Consider the following 22,802-nt stretch of genomic DNA (forward strand, 5'->3'; position numbering starts at 1 on the left):
CCACCCCCACCCCCACTATATAAAATTGGCGCCAGCCGAAGTGCGGTTGCGGTATGTTTATGTTCGTTGTTTGTGAGTGGACGAATGGGTGAATAAGAGAAAAGAGTACTTTTGACTTGATGCTGACGTGCTGACGCTAAGGATGTGACAGTACAACTTGTTTTCTTTTTAGCCATACCTTTTAAAGAATCTTCTTTATTCAGTTCTCGCAGCGCTCAGTAAAAGAAACTTCAAAACAATGCAAGGATCTAGAAAATCTCATATTGGCTCCCTGGGTCTGAAACCTGTGAGGTTAGATACTTTGAGCTGTCTAACCGGTAAGTACTCATTACACTTTGTGTAAAATCATTGCATTCATTGTGATCTCGTCACGGACAACACAATAGTTATCTTTCTTGTTTGATTTTAGTGCGCTTTTCTTGTATGACTAAATCCCCTTTGAAATTTCATTGTATTATTGTTATTTTTTGTGAATTGTGTCTGTGTTTAGGTACAAGACATTCACCTAATGCAGTTCATCTAGGAGCAACACGTACGCCACACATGGGAAGTAAGTTGTGGGGGAAATATCCCTATTTCCTAATGTCTAGTTTTTTGATTTTTGTTGTCTTCAGGTTAGAATATATTCATCTAATTGAATGTGTTTTGCAGGTTCCAAGCGTGTTAAACCCATCAGAGAGGGTGATGTCAAGGAGCTGAGTGTTCTATACTCATCAATAAAGAAACAAGGTCACTCCAGCAACCTAAGGGCAAAGACTCCTAATTCACGTCGATGTTTGTATGATGATCTCAACAACCAGGTGAATTATTTTTATCTAATTCAATAGTGCTTGTTTTAACTTAGAGTTAAGTTCAACACATGGTGTTAGTCAACATTATCAATGTTTGGGTCTCTTGTCATTTTTTAGACTCCTGGTATTAAGAAGATTTCTAGTGCCCAGCGCAAACCAGGGAGAAGTGGGCAAGGAGCATCAAAGAAAGCAGAATCATCTAAAATACCTAGAGTATCAATTACTAGACCTAAGTCCACAGTTAGCAAAAGACCCTCAACATTGAACCCTCCAGTACCATCAAATGTCAGTAAAGGCCTTCCAGAGAAAAGAAATAGACCGGTCTCATCAAGACCACCAGTCTCATTACTACCTCAACCAGGCACATCTACGCGTGGAAACATAGCACAACAAGACCTCCTTTGCCAAATAAAATGTTTAGTAGAAGAGCAGAGGAAAATGTTTGAAGAAACCCAATCCAATATGGAAATGCAGAAGAAAATGCTTGAAGAAGCAAATTTTGTCATAGAACAGCAGAAGAATATGCTTGAAGAAGCCAAAGCTGCCTTTTCTTCTCTACTTTGTGATCAGAGGAGTACTTTAAATGATATGCAATCAATTTTAAGCAAGCAGAAAAAATTGCTAGCTGAAGACACTGAGCATGAGTTTACCAAATTAGAGAAACAATTTAATTCAAGACTTAGTGTAGCTGGGACACAGACTGCACCTTTCCAAGCTACAAGAAGTTCGCAAATCAAACCAGTCGACAAAGAGAATTCCTCACCAAAATCAGCAGCTGCTTACAGAGATATGCGTAAATCATTTGGCTGCCTTCACACCCCTATTACTAAAAAGTCTCAGGTTTCTAAACCCAAAACTCCCAGATCTTTACTGTTATCAGCTAAAGTGAAAGCTCAGCTAGAAGAACTTCTTGATGAATAGCTACCTGTTGACTGTCCCTCAAATAGGGTTTCCGCAACCTGAATAAGTATGGTCAAGACACCCTGGACCTCAAACAATCCAAAAATACCAATTATGGCAACTTTCAGGAGGGGGACCTCTTATGCACAATTACCATTTATTACTCTGTATATTAAACATGCTCTAGTCTTTATTACTAATTTTTATAATTTTGAAAATATACTTCTTAAACATAAGTGTAGAAGTGTGATTTGTTTTCCAAAACGTGATTTCGAAACTGCCGCCACTTTTTCAAAGTTATGAGAAAGACGGGGGGTGGGAGGGAGTGTCCCGTGAGTTGTGAGGTTGTGACCAGTGAACATCAAAAGTTTGGGTCATCCTCTGTTATCTGCCGTCCATAACGTTTTGAATTCGATATGAGGAAAGGCTGGTCTCTTTAATTTTCTTGTCTTTTGGTTGGTGGTTTTATTCACAGTTCGTGTAAGGACTTTCTGGTTACATATCCTTTAGTAATGACAACCTAACCTTACATGCACAACAAACATCACAGATCACATCCTCTTGTTCTTGTTCCTCAGAATTCTAGATCGACATGAGCAGTCGTGGAGATACAAATGACATGGCGAACAACACTGCAAATGAGTCTAAAACCGACGAAAGTGGAGAAGATTCAGATGACTCAGAAGAGTCAGAACCTAAGTTAAAATATATCCGAATGAAAAACTCTCTAGATAATATTTTTCTCAAATATGCTGCCAAGTGCATCTCTGTCCATCCTAAATTTGTGTGCTTGGGAAATAACTGGGGTATGGTTCATTTGCTAGATCACTTGGGTAACACAGTGCTTGAAGAACTTCGCTTACATAGTACTGACGTCAACCAAATAAGTATTGATAGCAATGGAGACTTTATCGCTAGCTGCTCTGACGATGGGAGGGTCTTTATTCAAGGCTTATATTCGTCAGACAACAATCAGGAATTGAGAAAAGAAAATTGTAAAGTAAAATCTGTAGCCATTGACCCCAACTATTACAAGCCCGGATCTGGTCGGAGATTTATTACAGGTGATTTATAGTTCCATCAGATTTCTGTCATGTCTATTTTTTAGTTTTTCTTACTTTTATATCCTTTTTGTATGATCTTAAAGGTGATGAACAGTTAGTGTTGTATGAGAAGACCTTTCTTACAAGATTAAAGTCAACTGTATTGTGTAAGGCTCAAGGATTAGTGCACAACATCAAGTGGAATGGCCCATTTGTTGCATGGGCTGACAACTTGGGTGTTTGGGTCTTTGATATAGAAGCCAGACGTTCATTAGGGCTAATCAAATGGCCAAGAAACCCAGAGTAAGTTTGCTCATTCTCAAGTTAAAATTTCAAAGTATCAAAAAATTTACTGTAAATATTTCCATTTAAGAGCTCTTCCGGAAAACTACCGTTGCAACATATGTTGGAAAGACAGTTCCACTTTTTTAGTCGGATGGGTTGATTGTGTGCGTATCTGCCACATCCGGAAGAAGACTCCCCATGAAATTGCCATTGATAGAGACAAACCTGACTTTATTGTTGACCTTGGTAATAGTTGTAACATTGCTTTCTAAAAAATCATTTTTATTCTTACCTTTTCTTTTATTACCAATACAAATATTGCTTTGTGGTTTTGTGTGCTTTTGCAGTGTCGGCATTTGAAACAGATTTCTATATATCAGGCATTGGTCCTTTAGATGAACAACTTGTTATATTGGGTTATGCTAAAGAACCTGATGAGGATGGTAAAGCCCAACGTCCTGTTATGTATGTTGTTCAACCTGAAGCAAACAGCTTTGTTGAACTACGTTATGACTCACTATCTCTTCGAGGATATCAGCACCTCAAATGCAATGAATATCACCTAGGTTTGTATTTATCAGTATTACAGGTACTGATGAAACCTTAGTGCTTTGAAATACAAATCTCTAATATTTTATTTATAACTAACTATCAAAGCAAATGTTTTCTAGAAAGTTTGATAGAAGAGAACAATTTTTTCATTGTGAGTCCCAAGGATGTCGTCGTTGCCAGTCCATATGATACTGATGACAGAGTTCAATGGCTAATGGAACATAGGTATTTGTCTAACTTTGCCTAAATTAAACTTTTTAGCCAACCATTTTTTAACATATTTTTATTAATATTTGTGTCATAGCAAATTTGAAACAGCAATGGAAGTAGTAGCTCAAACAGAAGCTCGGCAAACTAGAAGATACACATTTTTTCAAGTTGGACAGGCTTATCTTAACCATCTCCTGGAACAAAGGGAATTTCAGCAGGCTGGTGAACTTTGTCAAAAAATCCTTGGTACCTAAAGAAATTAAATTAGCTCCTTCAACTTTTGTTGGTGGTGCATACATTTTTGAACAGTTAATTATTTTCTCAGGAACTGAAAAGAGATTGTGGGAAAGTGAAGTATTCAAATTTGCTCGTATTCACCAGTTACGAGCTGTTAGTCCTTACTTACCTCGTGGTGACTATCGGCTTGATTCTACTATCTATGAAATGGTTCTTTATGAATTCCTAAAGCTTGATGCAAAAGTGAGATAATTTTGGGGTAAATTTCTTGTTTAGTGATGGCTCTATTGTGTATAAACTCACAAAAGTCCCCTCTCTTTATAGGGATTCCTTGATGTTCTTAAAGAGTGGTCACCTGATCTCTATAATGTTAAAGCAGTTACAGCTGCATTATGTGAACATTGTGTTCAAAATGAAGCTGATACAATTCTTCTGGAAGCTCTTGCAATACTTTATAGTCACGACAAGCAGTACGACAAAGCACTGGCAGTATATTTAAAGTAAGTATTACCACTTTTTGAATCTTATCAGTCACACCACATCTCTGCTTAATAAAGTATTTTTAATTCTAGGCTTAAAAATACTGATTTGTTTCAACTGATTCGCAAGCACAACCTGTATGGTGTTATTCATGATATGATAGAAGATTTGGTGAAGTTGGACGAAGAGCAAGCCATTGCTTTATTTCTTGAAAAAGGTGATGATACTCCAGACATGAAAAGGTTCCAGAATACATCAGTTCCTGCTGCACCAAAGCTTGATAAGCATTTAAAAAAGTATCTTGTTGATCCTGGTGTTGTTGTTGCCAAATTAGAGAAAAATCCAAAGTATCAATACAAAGTAAGTTGGTTCATCATTAAATATCTCTTTTTGTTTTCCATTTAATGTTAAGTTTGACTTGGTAATCGTTTGAAATATCTTATCGCATCTGTCTAGTATTTAGATGCATTGGACAGGAGAGACGCCAAAGGGGCAGGGCAGAAATACCACGGATTACTCGTTAAATTATATGCAGACTATGCTCGGGACAAGTTACTCCCTCTGCTTCATCGATCGGGGCATTATCCAATTCAAGAGGCTCTTAACATATGCAAAGAACGAAATTATTACAGTGAAACTGTGTACCTTTTAGGTCTGTATTGTTTTGACAGCAACTCAAATATTTTTTATTATTTCTTCTAATCTAATAAGTTTGCTTCACCATTAGGTCGTATTGGCAACTTCAAAGAGGCACTCAACCTAATAATGAAAGAGCTTGGTGATATAGATCAAGCAATCAATTTTTGCAAAGAGCATCATGACATTGAACTTTGGGAAGATCTGATAAGCTATTCACTGTCTAAAGCAGGTATGTTCTTGTAATCCAATGGCAGTCCTCCTTTGATATGATTTACTGTAATCTGTGTCACATTCCACAGATTTCATTACATTCCTTCTTCAGCGTATTGGCACATATGTGGATCCCCGCATTTTGGTTCAGAGAATAGAGTGTGGAATGGAGATTCCAGGTCTGAAAAATTCTCTCGTAAAGCTGATGCGTGACTATAGTTTGCAGGTACTGCTTTCAACTTGATGCAATTGATCTTTACAGCGTTTTCTTGCCATACCAATTGGTAATTGCTCAAATGTATTCTTACCCCCAGGTTTCTGTACAAGAGGGGTGCAGAAAAATTTTGTCTTCTGACAACTTTAACTTGCATGATAGATTAGTAAAGATGCAGCAGCGAGGAATTATGGTTGATGGTAAATAAAAAATGAAATTTTGTTTCTGTTGATTATTACAATACAACTCAAAATAGTTGGTTTCCTTTGCAGATGACCAAGTTTGTGGCAAATGTAACCGCTCCATAATTGTTAAAGGTAAGTAAAATTACATTTCCTTTACAAACATAGTATATAACAATTTATATAAATTATTTTGATTTTAGATGCAAGTCGAGCAAGTAATGTGGTGGTGTTTTTCTGCAAGCATTCGTTTCATGGCGAGTGTGCTGCAGTAAGTAATGACTGTAGTAGAAATGATTGCATATCTTTTCTTGTTTTCACTTTAAACACTTTTATTATTTTGATTTCAGGAATATTGCATCATATGTAATGCTCACAAAACAAAGTCACCTTTTTAACATAATGATATATACTTTTATATTAAATCATTGGTGTGAACTATTGGGAACACTTCGTGGCACTGAAATATGTTTTCAAACTTAATTTTAACTTAGTTCTCATCAAACACTAGCCTACTTCCAAGAATTGGCCTTGTGTTTAGGAAGAAAATTGAAACCTTCTGGCACTGGACCAAGCAGCATTTCACTGAAACAAAATTTTGGTGTAAAATGATATTGTTGCAATAAATATTGAAATTGTTATTATAGTCACCTTATTTCTACCCAATGGGCACAGTTGGAGCTTGCCATCAAAGTTTCCAAATCGTCACGTCCCTTGAAAACTGGAGGTCTTTCATTAATTTTTTGGGGTGGTCTTTCTAAAATTCCAACAGGAATATACCGATGAAGAAATGAAAGCCACTCCAAGAGAAATCGGCGTGTACTCTCCACTCCCTATTAAAAGCAAATGATAGGGTTAACAGTAATTTTACAACATTTTCAAGAGTCATAATAAATTTACTCACTTTTGTATCACTTCCCCAATGCTCAAGACCATAGTTCACATATTTCTTTAAAATATCGAATCTTTCTCGACTAGAAATATCCCACAACTTTTTTTCTTTAATCTCAGTGAAAATCCATGGTTTAATGAGGGCTCCTCGCCCAATCATTACTCCTGATATATTTTCATACTTTTCCTGGCAAACAAAGTTCAATACAGGCGGGTTAAGAAACAAATTAACAAATAGAAAAGACTTTACACTAATGAACTTACTGTGACAATTTTGTAGTCCTCATATGACAAAATATCACCATTTCCAAACAAAGGTACTGGATGAGCAATTTTAGCACACTCATTTATATAATCCCAATCCGCTGATCTAGTGTATCTCTGTTCCCTAGATCGTCCATGAACCTGAAATTAGTGACATGGACACCAAAAAAAAGTCAATAGTTGATTATAATACAAGGAAAAAGAAATCTTGAACACAATAACTTATATTCTCAGAGGAATTGGAATAAAAACTTACCGTAATAAGAGAAGCTCCTAAGTCCCTAAAGTAAGGCATAAAATTGTGTGCAATATTCTTGCCCATTACAATGCCAGTTCTTGTTTTGACAGTTAGAGGAATAGTCATCACTTGGTTCATAGAAGTAACAATGGATTGCAAAACCTTTTCACGGTGCAAAAGCCCACTCCCACCACCCTGAGGTAAATTTTCCATTTTCAGAACAATGAACAATTACTTGGATGAGCAATATTAACAACAAAGACCTTACCTCTCGATATACCAGATCAATGGGACAGCCCATGTTTATATCAATAAAATCAATTTGCATGTTTTCTTGCAAAACTTGAGCACATTTAGTCATGGTGTAGGGGTTATTTCCACAAAGCTGTGAAGGTTGTATTTTTTAGAAAGAAATTAGTGTAAACTAATATTGTAAACAAATTGAGATGGGAAAATAATCACAAATATTTAAATTCAAGTACCTGAACACCAAAAATATCTTCAGATTCATGTTTCTTCACTAATGCCCACTCTTGATTCATACCTTGCAATAATGGCACGGCCATTGCCATTTCACCACATGTGATATCAACTCCAAACTCTTTGCAAATGCGCCTGAAAGGTAGATTACCCACTGTAGTCAAAGGACTCATTGCCAGTTTACCACGCCAGTCAATCTGGAAAAGTGAACAGCAATACAACCTCACGCCAGCATTCAACCTCAGAGTGAATTTACTCACAAGGAAGTTATGAATTTTAAAATTGACAATACTTACCATTTTCTTTTCAGGGATCCTAGTTTTAACTATATCTTCATCAGATACAGGGCCCATTTTAATAGATGATTGAACATCTTCGGATTCTTTCTTAATCTCCTCAAGTTTAGGATGATTTAATGATGTAGAGGCTCCATTTAAATCACTAACTGATTTGGCAGTGTTGGATGAAAAAGTTGTGGTGTCAACCTCAATTTTCGTTTTTGCCTCATCATCAATAGTGCGCTTGATACCTAAAAGATAAAAAACAGAAAATATTATTTCAAATTTAGAACAAATATGATTATTTTAGAAACATACTAAATAATTTTCACAATAATGGAGAGATAAATGTAAAATTAAAAAAATATACCCTTAGATAACTGCACCGTTTTAGTTTTCTCCAAAATATTTTCACTTTTTTTAAAATCATAAGTGCGTTTGCGAAGTGCAACTTGCAGTTCCTTTGATAAGATGTTTTGAGTTGGTAGAGTACCCAAGGAAGAAAATTTTTCCCAAAGGGTCTTGTTTACTTTATTGAAGCCATCATTTGTTATATGGCAACTTCCATAGCTGTAACAAGTCACCATACCTAATTGGATAATCTGCCATGGTGAATAAATTTAAGTAACAACCTCTGTTAACACGTTCCTTGCGGCATGACCATACTAGCTGGTCACGCTCCCAAGTTAAATCAAAGGCACAAAAAATGAGCCGCAAGGAACATGTTGAACTAAAATTTTCATTTGAAAAGCAAAAGTAACCTTTCTCAAGCAAAAGCAATAAAATTAAACTATTGAAAGAGAAATTATACTTGTTGGAGACAATAACATACCGACAAGTTAGACCTCTTGGGCAGCGTCCTCTGACCTCAAAATTATAGCAGGTGGTTCCAATATCTTGAGGTCGAATCGCCATGAATGCTTTTACATCATGCATGTTTGTGCACCGAGCATTACTACATGGCACTGCTTCTTCCCCCTCCAATATGTCCACAAGTGTGTGACAAAGAATAACATCACGATTGACTTTGAAAGGAGGAGGTCGAGCTTTGTTTTGTCCTGAATTCATCAAGTTGATTAGACACAAAAAAAGAAAAGAACGCTTAACAGAAAGACAATAGATAACAAACCTCTGAGCTTTTTCTTTTCTGATTTTGATAAACGTTTCTTTTGTGGCGGTTCCAGAGAGCTCTCACTTTTTGAATCACACTTCTCCCCACTCTCATCTATTAGGTCACACTTTGCCTCATCAACAGCAGGCACATCCCTTGAAGTACTGGAAAATTTCTTCTTGTCATCAGCCGACAAGCAGTTTTCAGCAAGATGAGGGACATGGTCAGACACGATGAACCTACCAAAAAAATGTCAGTAACTCACATACAGATTCCGAAATACATAAATTACAATGGATCACATACAGCGATTTTAGCCCATTAAGGTGAGTTTAGTCTCGTGAGCATAGTCGCTTCAGTGTGAGGTGCCTCGACTGTGGCAGCCCTCTTTACGTAGCTCGCCTCAGATTTCTTAGGACAAGTGATTGTCTGAAAACCTCTAAAGCGAATTGCCTCAGATGAGGCACCTCATCGTGGAGTGACTCGCATCACGATACTAAATCCACCATAATTGAGTATAATTGTTGGGGGGTTATGAGGGAGAAATCTGTCAACACCAAAACACGACATGGGCAGAAATTCTTACTCGGGTTTGATACGGGCAATCCCCTTGTCAGTCTCTCCACCATTTACAACACTAGTGGCAGCCATTACTCTACTTCTTAAAGACTGTCACTTCTCTTTCAAAAAGAAATTGCTTTCGGCCTTGCTTCACCCCACAAAACACGCCATGCGCCGACAACCGGAGAGCACACAGCAGACGACGCGGACGTGACGTGAGTGCCAAAGTCAACTGAAAGACTGAAATCTGACTAAAACTAAACCTTATTCTAAAAGGAGAACTGATTACGTTAAATTGTTATATTATTTATAGATTTATCTAGAGAAAGGGATGCTTTTTTCAAGTATGAAAAATGAACCACGGAATACAACTACAGACTGAAAAACCGACGAACCCACGGTCTGTCCAACAAATTCAAAGAAAGCCGCGCACTTTCTTGTTTCGGTGGTAACAACAAAACAGGACCAGTAAAACATGTTGAAAAAAATTATCTTATTCTAAACTCATTATATATTGAATCGAAGGAGATATTTTTTCATTATTTACTAATTCGTGTGTTTGTTCGTGTGTTTGCGAACAAAGTATTTTGTATGTTTGTGGTTTTGCTGAAACCTTTGTTTTGTTGTTGCTGTTGTGTTCGCTCGCTTCGCAGTGGCGGCAACCAGCCACGCCGCACCGCATTTGATTTGGGAAAGGCTGTAAATGGATGTAAAGGTAAGGACACAGACAAAGAGACTTTTAAAGACTTAATTCTAACGCGTAGGTCAATGATTTTCCCTCCTGTGAAACTTTAAAATATCGTTTCCTTTTGATTTTGGTGTAAGTTGTGCCCTTTTCTAATAATTTTTTTCCGTAAGCTTTGTGCTTTGATTTGAGACGAACATTGGGTTAGGAGCTGCTGCCTCAGCAGCAGCCTACCGACCTACCATCCTCTTGGTTGTTCGTTAGGTCGCACCGCTCGGCAATGTCTAATGAGGAATGTATACGTTAAATGATAAGTGAATCACAAGTCAACTTGTCCGTTCTAATTTTCCTGTTGCAGTGCTTATCATGGCAGTGCTAAAGAAGCTTGCTATTGGAGGTGTCAGAAGTTTTGGTGCTGATGACGCCGATCATCAGTTTATCGACTTTGACAAGCCGTTTACCTTGATTCTGGGTCGTAATGGTTGTGGTAAAACCACAATTATAGAAGCTCTGAAGTATGCATGTACTGGGACTTTTCCTGCGGGTCAAGGTAGCAGTTTCGTCAGAGATCCAAAACTAGACAGGCGTATTGAGGTAATGTGACCAAATCACTGTATGAAAGTTTTAAATGTTTTTATTGTTTCATGTAGAACATAATAAGCAATCACTGTTTTCTTCGTTGGCTTTTAGACTAGGGCTCAGATCAAATTGCAGTTTATATCTTGTCAGGGTAATGAGACTGTGGTTGCCAGATTACTTCAATCTACGCAGAAAGTGAAAAACATTTCAACCACAGCAATGGATTCAACTATTTCAATTACCATGAAAAATGGGAAGGTCTGCGGATATATCCTTCTTGTACTCCCTTGTACCTAAATGACTTTATTGTTCGTAACAAATATAGAAATGAATTGAATTGAACTAATAACTCCTATTCTCACCTAGAAAAATCAACTCAGTGGTCGCTGTGCAGATATTGATGAGCTTATGGGTCAGCACTTGGGTGTGTCCAAACCAATTCTGAACTATGTCATTTTTTGTCATCAAGAGGAATCCTTCTGGTATGGCTGTTGAATCTTATGAGTATCAGTGACGCCCACATGATCCCAGGCAAACCTCTTCTGGTTTCCCTTTTTTCTCCACTATGTCCCCTTATGAGACCTCAGGATCTACCTTAGTACCTCATGCACCTGGGCAACTGGAATAATTTGTGGGCGCCACTGATGAATATATTTTGAGATCTCAATTCTCAATTGTTAATTATTTGAGGAAATGTCTTAAATTTTCAGGCCGTTAGATGAAGGTAAGAAAGTTAAAGAAAGGTTTGATGAAATATTTGACTCATCCAGTTACAATAAGTGTTTAGAGCAAATACGAAAAATAAGGAACGATTCACTTCCTAGTAAGTTCCCTCAGATAACTTTTAATCTGACAGCTTTCTCCTTGGCTTATTGCATTCTCCTGTAGGTAATTTTTTTCTTACAGATATTCGTATTGAGAAGGAAAAACTAAAAAATCTGAAGCAAAATGTAGGGATTCGTAGACAGAAAGTTGGTGAGCTAGAATTCCTGATCAAGGAAAGAGATAAATTGGAACAGGAAATTATTGATTCAGGAGATCAAAGTGCAGAGATGACGCGAGAACTTAACTCCTGGTCTAAGCGTTATGATGCTTACAGGGTTGTTCAGAAAGAAAAAGGTAGACCATCAATTGTTTTTTTTATTTTATCCATCAAAATTCCCAAATAGCTTTTTTTTTGTTTGTTTTTTTAAATTTTTTTTTTTTTTTTTAGAATTAACTTGTAGAAATGTGTGCTGCTTTTATGGTTTTTTTATACCCAGTATTCAGCATATTGATATTTTTACTATTTATTATCCAACTTTCAGATTCACTTAAAACTGAATTGCATGGTTTAAAAAGTAAGAGGGACAGCCATAAAGAATTTATAAGTGTCCCTTTTAGTGGAACTAAAGAGGAGCTTGAACAAGTAATCAAAAATTTTGATGATGAACTCGATTCCAAAAGAAGAAGGCTTGACGACATTGGGCGAGACAAAGGACGTGTGGATCGAACTGAACAGATTACTCTCAAAGAAAAGTCGATTGTTGAAAACAAAATAGGTAAACTTGAAGCAGATAAAGATCGTGAACAGGACACTCAAAAAGAAAGAAATTCTAAGCTCTCAAGTCTGGCATCAGCACTTGGACTGCCAGCATTGAAGACCAAAGCAAGTGAGAATGATGTTAATGACTTCACAAACAGTTTAAAAAAAGAAATAAACACCCTGGCAAGTTCTATTTCCTCATTGAAAGTTGCTAATGAAAGAGAGCAAAATGCACTTCAAGTAGAAATTCAAAAACATCGTGATGCAGGAACCAAGCTTGAGGCTGAAATAAATATGAAGACTGCTTCTATCAAACAAAATTATAAAGAAATAGAAGAAAAGGAGCAGTTGCTGAAGTCTGTTAACACTAAACTGGCTAAAAAGCAAGAGATTGATAAAGATTTGGAAAAATGGCATGAGAGGCACAATAATGCACTATTAGAGGAAGATTCTGAATCATTGTCTAGTGCTATTGCAAAGCTCAAGAGTGATACTGAAAACTTAGAGAGCCAACAAAATAAATTGTCTACAGAAGTTCGTGAGATTGCCAAACACCAAGAATTCAGAAAAGCATTAGAAACTGATGAAAAGAAGTTTACTGACCAACAGAATATAATACGCAAACTCAGATCAAAGAATGAAGATTTCATTTCATGCCACCTCAGTGACTCTGATGACAGTACTTTGAAGCATAAATTTGATTTGCTTGTTCAAAAATTTGTAAGTTTTCTTTTGTAGGTGTTTTATTTTAATTTATCTCTTGAAGTAATTTTTTTGTCCTTATTATTCTTTAGAAAAAACAATATGATAAATTGATAAATGAATGCCATGAAAAAAAGAAAGAAGAGTCATCATTGCAGAAAGATCTTGAGATTAGTCGCAATACACTTAAAAAGAAGAAAGAGGAATTGGACCAACACAAGGATAAGATCTATGAAGAATGTGGTAGAACTGATCTGGAAACTGTTCTGAAAAAAACTAAAGAAGGCATTGAAACTTTGCAGGTAGTTTTTTTTTTTTTTTTTTAATGAATGATTTATTTATAGGTCTTTATTTACTTCAATTCCAGTAATGTTGAAATTTTTTGTCTTATTTAGAATGACAAAGGACTCTACACTGCTTCTGCAGTGGTTACTAGAGGTTACATTCAGGATTTAAAGAAGAGAGACCCATGCTGTCCTTTATGTGATCGGTCCTTTGACAATGAGGAAGAGCCTTTCAGTCTTGTTCAAACTCTAGAGTTGAGGTTGGATGGTATGCCAGAAAAAATTGGTGAAGTAACTGAGAAATTAGTAGAACTTCAAAGCAAACAGGAAAGACTGTTGGAGCTGAAGCCCCTCCAAAACACCATCAGTGAACTCCAAGAAACAGTGATTCCTAATCTAGAGTAAGTAGAAGTTTTGGTTGTTAAAGCCATTTTTATTGAACATTGATTTTTGTTGGTGTTGAGGGATTGTTACTTGTTATCTTGTGGTATATTTTGTGCTATTGTCTCGTCAAATGATAAATTTTTTTTGTTTAATCACCTTATGTAGGACAGCAATCACAGATTGTGAAGATAAGTTGGGAGAAATGAATGGCTTAATAGCCTCTCTTGAGTTATCGAAAAGTGAGGCTGCAGAGAACATGAGTAGGGCTGAAAAACTTGGTGTTGATATTTATGACATAGATCGTAGCCAGAAAGAATGTAAGCAGCTCTCCCGGGTGATTGAAAAACTTAAAAAAGATCATCATTTCAGTGCTACGTCTCGGAACTTGGATGAAGCACTTGCTGAACAAGAGGTAAACAGCAAGTTTGTTTTGCAATTAGCTCTGTGTATTATAATTTTATTGTACCTTCTTTGTATAACCTGTACAGGTAGTTCGAGTTGACCTTCTTGTTAAACGTAAAGACAAAAATGACAAGGAAGCAAGACTGAGGAGTTACGAAAAAAAAATCAATGATATCAACCAGACAATCAATTCCTTAACCGCTGAGCAGTTGAAAATAAAAGAATTCATCCAACAAGAAGATGCTCTTAAAGAACGTGTTGAGGATTTAAAAACTTTGAATAGTGCATTAGAAAACGAGAAGGAGGAATTGAATGTAAAATTGAAACCTGCGCAAGAGGAGCAATGCTGTGCAGAAAAAAAACTGGCTACAGTTAAACAACTTCAGAAAAAGAGTCTAGAAGACATGGAGAAAAAGGTAAATTCAATTAGACTTAGGATGCTGAGGCCCACGTGGTCCGTCCGAATGGTCATAATGACACATCGCGGCCACCTCCTCTGTGTCTTTTCATCTATAATTTGTACTTATTTGTTGTAGAAAGGAGATGTAGACCGAGAAATGGGAGTTATCACTGAGCTGCAAAAAACATTACTCAATTTTAAAAATCAGAAAATATCAGAAATGCTTATTGAATATAAGGAGAAGAATGAGAGTTTTGCTTCCAAATTAGATTCAATCAAAGAGGAGAGAGAAGCACTTAATCTTGAAAGTAAAAAGTTATCCAGTCTTATTGGTAACCATACTGTAAGTGTGTTCAATGGCTCTAAAATTCTTCTGCTTGTTTAGCTTTTGAGTTGTAATTGTTTACCCATGTTTTGAAAATACAGCGAGAGAGGAAGGAAATGGATGAAAATTTAAAGTTAATTGAAGTTGAGAAAATGATTGCGCAGCAGGAGGTACGACTGAAGGAGAAGACTGAGGAGCTGGGATCCTGGGATATTAAAACTATTGAAGATAAGTGTGTGGAGTTTCAAGGAAAACGTCAAGATCTTGTTTCAAAGGTAGATCATTCTCAGTTGATTTTCCTTTTAAAATATTTCATATTTTTGAACTAGTTTGTTAATTTCAGGTTAAAAAATTAGAGGGTACCCTAATAGGGAAAAATGAAAATATTGATTCTCGTAAAAAAGAGTTAAATCTTGACACTTTCAAAACAGTTGAACAAAAATATAAAGAGAAATTTATACAAGTAGCGGTATGTATGCACCTAATTTTTAGGGTTTATGGTGAATAATAGATAATGCCAAGCATCTATTCATTAGGTAGTTTGGGAAGTTTTGTTGTATGCTCAAGTTTATGATTTGCCTACCAAAATACAATTTTCAGGTCATGGAAAATGTTGAAAAAGATCTCCAGAAATACTACTCTGCACTTGACCATGCCCTTCAAAAATTTCACAAGGACCGTATGGACAAAGTTAATAAGAGCATTAGGGAGTATTGGCGACTGATATATAAAGGAAATGACATTGATTATATTGAAATCAAGACTGATGAATCAAGTAACAATTTGCATCCTTGTTTCTTTTTGTTCATTTCTTGAATGTGATTGTATGCAAGTATTAATGCACTAAATTTTGTTTAACAGCCCCTTCAGCTGCAACAAATTCCACAGATAAAAGAAAGGCCTACAATTACCGTGTTGTTCAAGTTAAAAGTGGGACTGAAATTGATATGAAAGGTCGATGCAGTGCAGGTCAAAAGGTGTGTTCTTCTCTTTTCAATTAACTTATTGAGTTTGTATGTTATGATTTGACAGGTTTAAAGTTTGCTTTGATTTCAGGTGCTTGCTTGCCTTATTATCAGGATGGCTCTCTCTGAAACTTTCAGCATGAACTGTGGTATTCTCACTCTTGATGAACCAACCACAAATTTGGACAGACAGAATATTCAAAGTCTGTGCCAAGCTATTACTGAGTATGTATCTTTTAACTATTGGCAACAACACAAACAACACAATTAGATGTATTTCATGAATTCTATTTCTTGCTATTGTAGAATTGTGAATGATCACGAAGGTAGTAAAAACTTCCAACTGATTGTCATCACTCATGACCATGAGTTCTTAAATGCCATGGCCACTGTAGACTCCTTCCCGCATTACTGGGAAGTATCTCGAAACAATCAGTACGTACAATTTTACTACTGTATTTCATTTGCACTTACTGGCTGTTCAAATAATAATCCGAATCCATTGTGTTTTATTTACAGGTGCAAGTCTCAAATAAGGTTGAAGCATGTCACAAGAGTATAGTAGATTTTATGTATTTTTAACCTCTCTTAATGTATTGAATCTTTAAATCAAAAATGTCAGTATTCCGTCAAAGTTAATTATATGTGTTTTTAATATCTTCAACTTATTTTTTAAATTCACCTCCCCCTATTACTTGTGAGCTTTTTGTTTTCCCTGAACATCAGAGCAAGCATCATAACTTTCATCACGCAATGCTGGTTCACAGTATTGTAGGCCGTGCACACCTTCACTTCTGTACTCCTGCAGGAAAGGTAGCTCCAGCAAAGATTCTTTGAAACTTTGCAGGAGGTAAACCCATGCTATAACATCTGATGTATTGTTGCTGAGTTTGAACAGCCTTTCCTCCCTGACATAGAATGCAGGATACTCTTCAAGCACATCAAGATTTTTGAGCATTTTGTCATCCACTTCATATATTTCTCCTGTAACAAACTGCGAAACAAAGTTATTCTGAATAGTCTCTAGAATTTACTCCAAAAGAATATGATACTCACTTCCCCCGTGCCTGTCTTGTCAAGAAGAAATGGTATGTTGTATCTTGAAGCAATAACTAGAGGATATTTTTCGGTTGATGTTGCGCTGCCAACAAATCTAGCAAATCCATTCCTCTTGTTGGTCAGCCAGTGCTGGTTAGGCTCACCCTGCTTAAGTGTTCCATACACAAATACATTTTGTACAGCCATACTGTGTCATGTGATATTCATCAGTCAGACAGCTTGCTTGTAAACAGGAAAAAAGTAGCTGTCAAAAAACAACTGCTCTTTTCAAAGAGAGAACGTCCCAGTTGCTCTGGGCGGCGCCTCTTCCCTAAAGGCAGACAAGCAGTGCTTCTGCTCTTTTCAGACAATATTTTTATTATTGTGACACTAAATCACCAGTTGCTGCTCTCAACGAAAGTAGTACAAACCAACTTGAACAAACTTGGTGCCTTCCTCCTCTGATGATGCAAACAGCAGCCCAGCTAGTTTAGTTTAGTTTAATCTAGCGTCCATGGCCTGCCGAACGGCATAGCGGCCAGTGTAGTATCCCTGCACGGCGGAGCCGGGCAGGGAGAGGCCGGAAGTACGGAGCGTGGCGGGTAGTGTTTGTATAAGGTTGTGAGAGTACTTAGAGTCGGAGCGTGGGATTAAACTTAAGCAGTTGAGCTATGGCTGGGGCTGACTTAAGGGGCGTGCGTAGGATGGAGTCGTAGTCGTGCGGTACGTCGGCAGCGGCAAGAGCAGCGTGGAATTGCAGGCGGTTGATGAAGGGGCAGTCCTCGATGAGGTGACGTGCTGTGCCGTTCGGCTCGTCGCAAGTGCAGGCCGCGGAGGGGCGCCCCGCGACGCGGTTAAGGTGCTGCGGCGAGGCCGTGTGGCCGAGGCGAAGGCGGATGGTGGTGGAGAGGAGGGGGCGAGAGAGTTGCGCCTTGGCGAACCAGGGCCGGCGAGGGAAGACGGGCATAAGGTTGCGCAGGTGTCGTCCTTTGAGGGCAGGCGCCGCCCAGGCGGCCTGGACCTCGACGCGGTTGGTGGCCAATCGGTCTTGGTAGCGCACACTGAGGGGTAGCGGGGGGTGAACGGGCTCCCCGTGCTGGTGCGCGAGGGTGGCCGCGGCGTCTGCTTGCTCGTTGGGGAAGATACCTTTGTGCGCCGGCACCCAGGCCAGGGTGGGGTGGGAGTCTCTTCCGTGGTGGTCGACGATGAGCTGCCGAATGGCAACTACCGTGCGGGGGGTGTCCGCCGTGGGGCGGGAGGCCCCAAGGGCCGTGATGACGGAGAGGCTGTCGGTGACAATGAGAGGGGATGCGATGCCGCGATCCAGGGACCACTGGAGCGCCCTTTCAATGGCATAGGCCTCAGCGAGGTAGACCGTCGCTAGGGGCGGGAGGCGGAACATGAGCACGCCGGCCGTAGTGGCGTCGTAGACTGCTGCGGAGACTCGCACTGGGTCGTCCTGCCTGGAGCCGTCAGTGGCCAGTACGTGGCGGTCCTTCCAGTGGTGGAGACGAAGGGCGTCGTATATGGCAGCCGGGTCGTCCCCCAGGGAGACGACCGGGGCGGGGGGGTAGTAGCTCGTTACAGGCATGGGGGTGGTCCATACGGCGTGCGGCACCCCGTAGCAGGGCCACCGGGGCGGGGCGTCAATGCCCGTCAGGGTGTCGGCGAGCGCGACGTACCGCTTCAGCAGAAGAGACGGTTTGGCCCGCAGGCTCGCGGGGAGCACGCCCCGCGGGGCCAGGTCTTGCAGGCCAGCGAGTGCGGGGTGGTCGGCCTGCCCACTCCAGCGGAGCAGCATCCTGTCGGCGAGATAGGCAAAGCGACGGCGCAGCGGCCACTCCGCGGCCTCGGCGTATAGTGCGCAGAGGGGCGAAGACGGCATGGCGCCGAGGCAGATGCGGAGAGCGCGGTTGCATAGCTTGATGATCGGGTCCCAGGCGGTGTCCGTGCGGGGGTCGAAAATCCCGGCCGCATATTCTAGAATGGCCCGTATGGTGGTCCTGTAGAGGAGGAGGAGGGCGTAGGGGTGTGCACCCCAGGAGACCCCCGCCATGCATTGCAGAAAGTTGAGTCGGCGGCGGCACTTGGCCATGATGTAGCGGACGTGGGGGCCCCACATAAACTTGGAGTCCAGGAGAACGCCGAGGTACTTGGCCTGCGTGGCCACCACGATGGGGACGCCATTGAGTTGTATCGCGGGGAGGCGCTGAGGCCTCGTGCTTCTGGTGAAAACCATCACCTGCGACTTGGCCGACGAGAGGGTGGCGCCATCCCGGCACAGCCGTCGGGAAAGTTCGAGGACCCCAGGGGCCAGGCGGGCCATCGCAGCCGCCGGCGTGGCAGCCACGGCGAGCAGCAAGATATCGTCGGCGAATTCTATAGCCACGACCCCGTCGGCCAGTGCCTCGCACAGCCGGCGCTTGTCGAGGATATAGAGGAGCGGTGAGAGGACCCAGCCCTGAGGTAGGCCCAGACTAGTGAGGCGGAAGGAAGTGATGAGACCGTTGTACGATGCGTAGGTGTGGCGGTCGTGCAGTACGGCGCTCAACATGTTGAGGACGCGAGGCGGGGCTCCAGCCTCGTGTAGCCGCCGCAGTAGAGTCCTGGGGCGGACCGTGTCATAGGCGCCGGTGACGTCAGCAACTAGCGCAGCGACACTGTGGCCGCGGGCGAAGGCTCTGTACACCGTCGTAGCAAGCGAGCCGAGGCAGTCCGTGGTGGACCGGCCCCTGCGAAAGCCGTGTTGGGTGGAAGCAAGGAGACCTGACGACTCCGCCCACCATTCCAGCCGAGCCTTCAGAAGGCGTTCGAACACCTTGAAAATCACCGAGGCAAGGGCGAGCGGACGGTAAGAGGAGGCTTGTGTCGGGTCCTTCCCCGGCTTCAGGAAGGGCAGTAGAAGTATGTCCTTCCAGTCGTCCGGTGGAGTAGCGCTAGCCCAGGCGTCGTTGAGGAGGGCGAGAAGGTGCTGAAGGGCCTCGGGGGGCAAGTTCTGCAGCATGGAGGCGGTGACGCCGTCCATCCCGGGTGCGGTGTCCTTGGCCGCCGCGATGGCCGCAAGCAGGTCGCCCATGGTGAAGGGGGCGGCGAGGCCGTGCGGGTCCGGGGGAGGGGGTTGAACCTCCGGGTAAGTCGGGGGTGGTCCCGGAGAGACCGTGTCCGGCGTGAGGAGGGCGTGAAAGTCTGGGAGCCAGGTCGCTGGAGCCGGCCGGGACGGGGTCCTGGTGGCATTGTTGCGGGCCATGGCCCAGAGGCGGGTCATGTGATCCCTCGGAGTGAGTCCTTCGAGGAAGGATCGCCACCCTTCCTGGCGGGCACTGGCGATGGTAGCCGCAGCGTCGTGGCGGGCGTCAAGAAGGGCGAAGTGCGAGTCCGGCGTGCGCAGACGGCGAAAGGTGGTGAGAGCCGCTCGGCGGTGGTTAACGGCCGCCGTGCAGGCCGCGGTCCACCAGGGGTGGGAGTTGTACCGCCCCGGAGGCCGGACCTGCTGGCGAGGCCGGAAGGCCTGAGACGCCGCGTCGTGCAGCAGAGCGACGAAGGCGGGATAAGAGGCTGGGGTGATGGGGGCTGCGAACAGCGGGGCCCCAGCAGTGAGCACGTGGTCCGTATATGCCGGCCAGGTCCCATCCTTGGGGATGCACCAACGGCGAGTGGAGTAGAAACGGCGCTCGTAGGGAGCTTGGTCTTCGAGGTCGCGATCCTCACGGATGCGCAGCAGACAGGGCAGGTGATCGCTGCCCAAGGTGTCCGGGTGGGTGTCCCACTCAGATTGGAGAGCAAGGGTGCGCGGGACCAGTGCCAGGTCGAGAGCCGAATCTTGCTGCCCGATGTGACCGATGCGGGTCGGAGAGCCGTCGTTCAGGATGACATGGGAGCTGTCCGCTATCCAGTCCGCCAGGGCCGTCCCGCGAGGGTCGGCGAGGGCACCCCCCCACAGGGGGTGGTGGGCGTTGAAGTCGCCCAAGTAGACGGTGTCGTCGGGCAGGAGCGCGGCCAGGTCGGCCCACGCCCCGTCGGGGACCCGCGCATCAGGGGCGGCGTAGACGGAGACGATGGTGAGGGGGCGGGGGTGGAAGGGGATCTCAATGCCCACTGCATCAAGGCCGAGGGCGGGCGGCAGGCGGGCATGCAGGCCGATGTCTTGGAAGAGTGTGGCGTTACTGGCCAGGATTGCCACCCGCGGCCGTTCCGGCTGGGGGGGCTGGACGACTTCGTAGATCCCCAGGCGGTGAACGGACTGGGGGAGGCGGGATTCCTGTAGTGCTGCGACCTGGATCCCCTTCTCGGTCAGGAGGTCGAGCAGCGGGGGCCGTTTGCTGTGGGTGAGCGTCGCTGCGTTGAAGGACGCGAGAAGCAACAGAAGGCGCGGGGCCGAGCACCTTGAGCGACATGAGGTGGTCGCGCAGGCTGTCCGGAGAGATGTCACAAAGGTCCTTGCCTTGGGCCGCCCGAAGGAACTCCGATAAGACCCGGGCCAATAGGTCGAGGGCGTGGGCCAAATCGTCGGGGGCGGCGGTGGTGGCAGGGGGCGCTGGCGGCTGGGGGCGCGAGGCACAAGAGCAGGTGCAGCTGCAGCCCGACGGGGCACGAGGGGTGCGCGGCCGGGTACGCTCCGCATATGTGGGGCGGTCGGTGGGGGATGATGGCCCCGGAGACGGGGTGAGCAAGGGGAATTCCCCATCCTCCCTTGGGGGGGGAGGGGAGCGGTAGGCCCGGGCAGCTTCAGCGAAGGAGATATTCTCAGTCGCCATCGTCTTCTTGATGTTACGCAGATCAACCACGTAGTCGCAGTTCTGGGATTGGTCCGCGCGGTGAGCCTTGTTACAATGTGGGCACGTAGGGATAGCGGCGGTGCAGGTGTCGTAGTCGTGGGCCTGATCGGAGAGGCAGCGAGGGCACCGGGCCTTGCTGCGGCACACCGTGGCCGAGTGCTTGAAACGCCAACACTTCTTGCATTGCTGGACAGGGAGAACGTAAGGACGAACCTCCAGAACCCGGTGCTCCAAGAAGGCACGGGTGGGCAGGGAAGTGCCAGCGAACGTGACGCGCCAGGAGCCCGAGTAGACCAGCTGAGTCCCGTCAGGGGACTGAACACGGCGGGGCAGCGGGCGAACAGCGATGATCTCGCGGTCTTGGGCTTTGAGGGCGAGTTGTAAGGAGGCCGCGGTGTATGAGGCGCCGACGTTGCGCACCACCCCTTGGCAGGTACGCAGGTGGAAAGGGAGATAGCTAGTGCTCCAGGGCATGACCAAGGAGATATCGGTGATGGCTGTATTAGCCGCAGCTGGTGTAGCATATTCCACCCGTACACGGGTGGGGCCGATGAGCTTGAACGTGGAGTATCGGGGGAGTACAGAGTTCCCAATGAGGCGGGCAAACTCCTCCGCCTTGAAGGGCTTGCCGTCCTCGACAGGATAGTCCACATAGACGAGACAGGGGCCAGGGCCATATACGTCATAACGGGCGGTGAGGTCCGTTGTTGACAGCGGTTCGAGTTCGTCCGGGGGGATGACACGGTGGGCGGGGTTGTCCCGTTGGGCCCTTTTTGCCGGGCTGGACTCACCACCTGATGAAAGAGGTCGTCGTTTGGTGCCCTTCGGTTGGTCGGGGAGCCCCAAGTCCATGAGGCAGTCTTCGTAGTCGGCGAGGGGCGCAGCAGTCTTCCCTGGGTTTGCTGGGAGGCCTGCAGTCGAGGATACGGCGGGGCCACTTGCAGGGACCAGTCCCGGCATCGAAGGTCCGTCACTCTCCCCAGCCATGCTACAGTTAAGTTGAAGACAATGTTAACTGTGGATAGTGAAGTTAAGTGAACGTGGTGTGGGCTGTCAGAACAACACGTGTGGAGTGAGGTTAGTGTCGTCTGCTAGAGCGTACGACCGGTGCGACTGCACGGTGCGAAGACTGAACCGGAAGTCCGCAGCCCAGCTAACAGCTGATCAAGCCG

General features: G+C 43.5%; 5 protein-coding genes across 8 annotated transcripts; 3 read left to right on the top strand and 2 right to left on the bottom strand.

The window, feature by feature from the left end:
- Positions 1–37: 37 nt before the first annotated feature.
- LOC113211164 (uncharacterized) lies at positions 38–1,927 on the top strand. The gene is made up of 4 exons (XM_052273258.1): positions 38–317; positions 491–550; positions 652–800; positions 909–1,927. The coding sequence occupies exons 1-4, from the start codon at positions 239–241 to the stop codon at positions 1,710–1,712; spliced, it is 1,092 nt and encodes a 363-aa protein (XP_052129218.1). The 5' UTR covers positions 38–238; the 3' UTR covers positions 1,713–1,927.
- An 84-nt stretch (positions 1,928–2,011) lies between these two features.
- LOC113211161 (vacuolar protein sorting-associated protein 41 homolog) lies at positions 2,012–6,384 on the top strand. Of its 2 annotated transcripts, none has more exons than XM_026429460.2 (17): positions 2,012–2,171; positions 2,270–2,755; positions 2,839–3,037; positions 3,108–3,265; positions 3,367–3,585; positions 3,691–3,796; positions 3,876–4,027; positions 4,107–4,261; positions 4,343–4,518; positions 4,591–4,858; positions 4,955–5,150; positions 5,226–5,366; positions 5,437–5,573; positions 5,662–5,761; positions 5,834–5,878; positions 5,947–6,014; positions 6,094–6,384. In XM_026429460.2, the coding sequence occupies exons 2-17, from the start codon at positions 2,284–2,286 to the stop codon at positions 6,139–6,141; spliced, it is 2,640 nt and encodes an 879-aa protein (XP_026285245.1). In that variant the 5' UTR covers positions 2,012–2,171; positions 2,270–2,283; the 3' UTR covers positions 6,142–6,384. The 2 variants fall into 2 exon arrangements, with proteins under 2 accessions (XP_026285245.1, XP_026285246.1); XM_026429461.2 differs by having other exon boundaries at positions 2,032–2,165.
- On the bottom strand, positions 6,050–9,793 carry LOC113211162 (tRNA-dihydrouridine(47) synthase [NAD(P)(+)]-like). The gene is made up of 12 exons (XM_026429463.2): positions 9,592–9,793; positions 9,024–9,244; positions 8,727–8,952; positions 8,265–8,464; positions 7,913–8,145; positions 7,619–7,813; positions 7,405–7,521; positions 7,155–7,331; positions 6,899–7,039; positions 6,648–6,821; positions 6,395–6,576; positions 6,050–6,328 (listed from the first exon to the last, which is right to left on the bottom strand). The coding sequence occupies exons 1-12, from the start codon at positions 9,654–9,656 to the stop codon at positions 6,256–6,258; spliced, it is 2,004 nt and encodes a 667-aa protein (XP_026285248.1). The 5' UTR covers positions 9,657–9,793; the 3' UTR covers positions 6,050–6,255.
- A 205-nt stretch (positions 9,794–9,998) lies between these two features.
- On the top strand, positions 9,999–16,481 carry LOC113211160 (DNA repair protein RAD50). 3 transcript variants are annotated; one of them, XM_026429458.2, is made up of 19 exons: positions 9,999–10,281; positions 10,610–10,845; positions 10,942–11,088; positions 11,197–11,312; positions 11,541–11,653; positions 11,737–11,949; positions 12,138–13,075; positions 13,150–13,359; positions 13,453–13,742; positions 13,891–14,137; positions 14,214–14,543; positions 14,664–14,870; positions 14,954–15,127; positions 15,196–15,321; positions 15,453–15,627; positions 15,714–15,829; positions 15,909–16,042; positions 16,124–16,252; positions 16,337–16,481. In XM_026429458.2, the coding sequence occupies exons 1-19, from the start codon at positions 10,158–10,160 to the stop codon at positions 16,377–16,379; spliced, it is 4,068 nt and encodes a 1,355-aa protein (XP_026285243.1). In that variant the 5' UTR covers positions 9,999–10,157; the 3' UTR covers positions 16,380–16,481. The 3 variants fall into 3 exon arrangements, with proteins under 3 accessions (XP_026285243.1, XP_026285244.1, XP_052129214.1); XM_026429459.2 differs by having other exon boundaries at positions 10,276–10,386; XM_052273254.1 differs by lacking the exon at positions 9,999–10,281 and adding an exon at positions 10,494–10,515.
- LOC113211169 (putative gamma-glutamylcyclotransferase CG2811) lies at positions 16,366–17,313 on the bottom strand. Its single transcript, XM_026429472.2, has 2 exons — positions 16,874–17,313; positions 16,366–16,811 (listed from the first exon to the last, which is right to left on the bottom strand). Exons 1-2 carry the CDS (start codon positions 17,060–17,062, stop codon positions 16,509–16,511), a joined length of 492 nt encoding a protein of 163 aa, XP_026285257.1. The 5' UTR covers positions 17,063–17,313; the 3' UTR covers positions 16,366–16,508.
- Positions 17,314–22,802: the final 5,489 nt, after the last annotated feature.

Source organism: Frankliniella occidentalis, unplaced genomic scaffold (genome assembly GCF_000697945.3).
Source record: "Frankliniella occidentalis isolate FOCC.00 unplaced genomic scaffold, Focc_3.1 Scaffold258, whole genome shotgun sequence".
Taxonomy (NCBI): domain Eukaryota; kingdom Metazoa; phylum Arthropoda; class Insecta; order Thysanoptera; family Thripidae; genus Frankliniella; species Frankliniella occidentalis.

Bases quoted from the DNA above. Each gene is read 5' to 3' on its own strand.
- LOC113211164 (XM_052273258.1), top strand. From the start codon at position 239: ATGCAAGGATCTAGAAAATCTCATATTGGCTCCCTGGGTCTGAAACCT. The intron at 318-490 runs GTAAGTACTCAT...GTCTGTGTTTAG, and splicing joins TACTTTGAGCTGTCTAACCG to GTACAAGACATTCACCTAAT. The intron at 801-908 runs GTGAATTATTTT...GTCATTTTTTAG, and splicing joins ATGATGATCTCAACAACCAG to ACTCCTGGTATTAAGAAGAT.
- LOC113211161 (XM_026429460.2), top strand. From the start codon at position 2,284: ATGAGCAGTCGTGGAGATACAAATGACATGGCGAACAACACTGCAAAT. The intron at 3,038-3,107 runs GTAAGTTTGCTC...TTTCCATTTAAG, and splicing joins AAATGGCCAAGAAACCCAGA to AGCTCTTCCGGAAAACTACC. The intron at 5,151-5,225 runs GTCTGTATTGTT...CTTCACCATTAG, and splicing joins TGAAACTGTGTACCTTTTAG to GTCGTATTGGCAACTTCAAA.
- LOC113211162 (XM_026429463.2), bottom strand. From the start codon at position 9,656: ATGGCTGCCACTAGTGTTGTAAATGGTGGAGAGACTGACAAGGGGATT. The intron at 7,814-7,912 runs GTAAGTATTGTC...TCACTTTTCCAG, and splicing joins GGATCCCTGAAAAGAAAATG to ATTGACTGGCGTGGTAAACT. The intron at 6,822-6,898 runs GTAAGTTCATTA...TTTGTTTGCCAG, and splicing joins AGGACTACAAAATTGTCACA to GAAAAGTATGAAAATATATC.
- LOC113211160 (XM_026429458.2), top strand. From the start codon at position 10,158: ATGTTTGTGGTTTTGCTGAAACCTTTGTTTTGTTGTTGCTGTTGTGTT. The intron at 15,128-15,195 runs GTAGATCATTCT...TGTTAATTTCAG, and splicing joins GTCAAGATCTTGTTTCAAAG to GTTAAAAAATTAGAGGGTAC. The intron at 16,043-16,123 runs GTATGTATCTTT...TTGCTATTGTAG, and splicing joins CTGTGCCAAGCTATTACTGA to AATTGTGAATGATCACGAAG.
- LOC113211169 (XM_026429472.2), bottom strand. From the start codon at position 17,062: ATGGCTGTACAAAATGTATTTGTGTATGGAACACTTAAGCAGGGTGAG. The intron at 16,812-16,873 runs GTGAGTATCATA...TTTGTTTCGCAG, and splicing joins ACAAGACAGGCACGGGGGAA to TTTGTTACAGGAGAAATATA.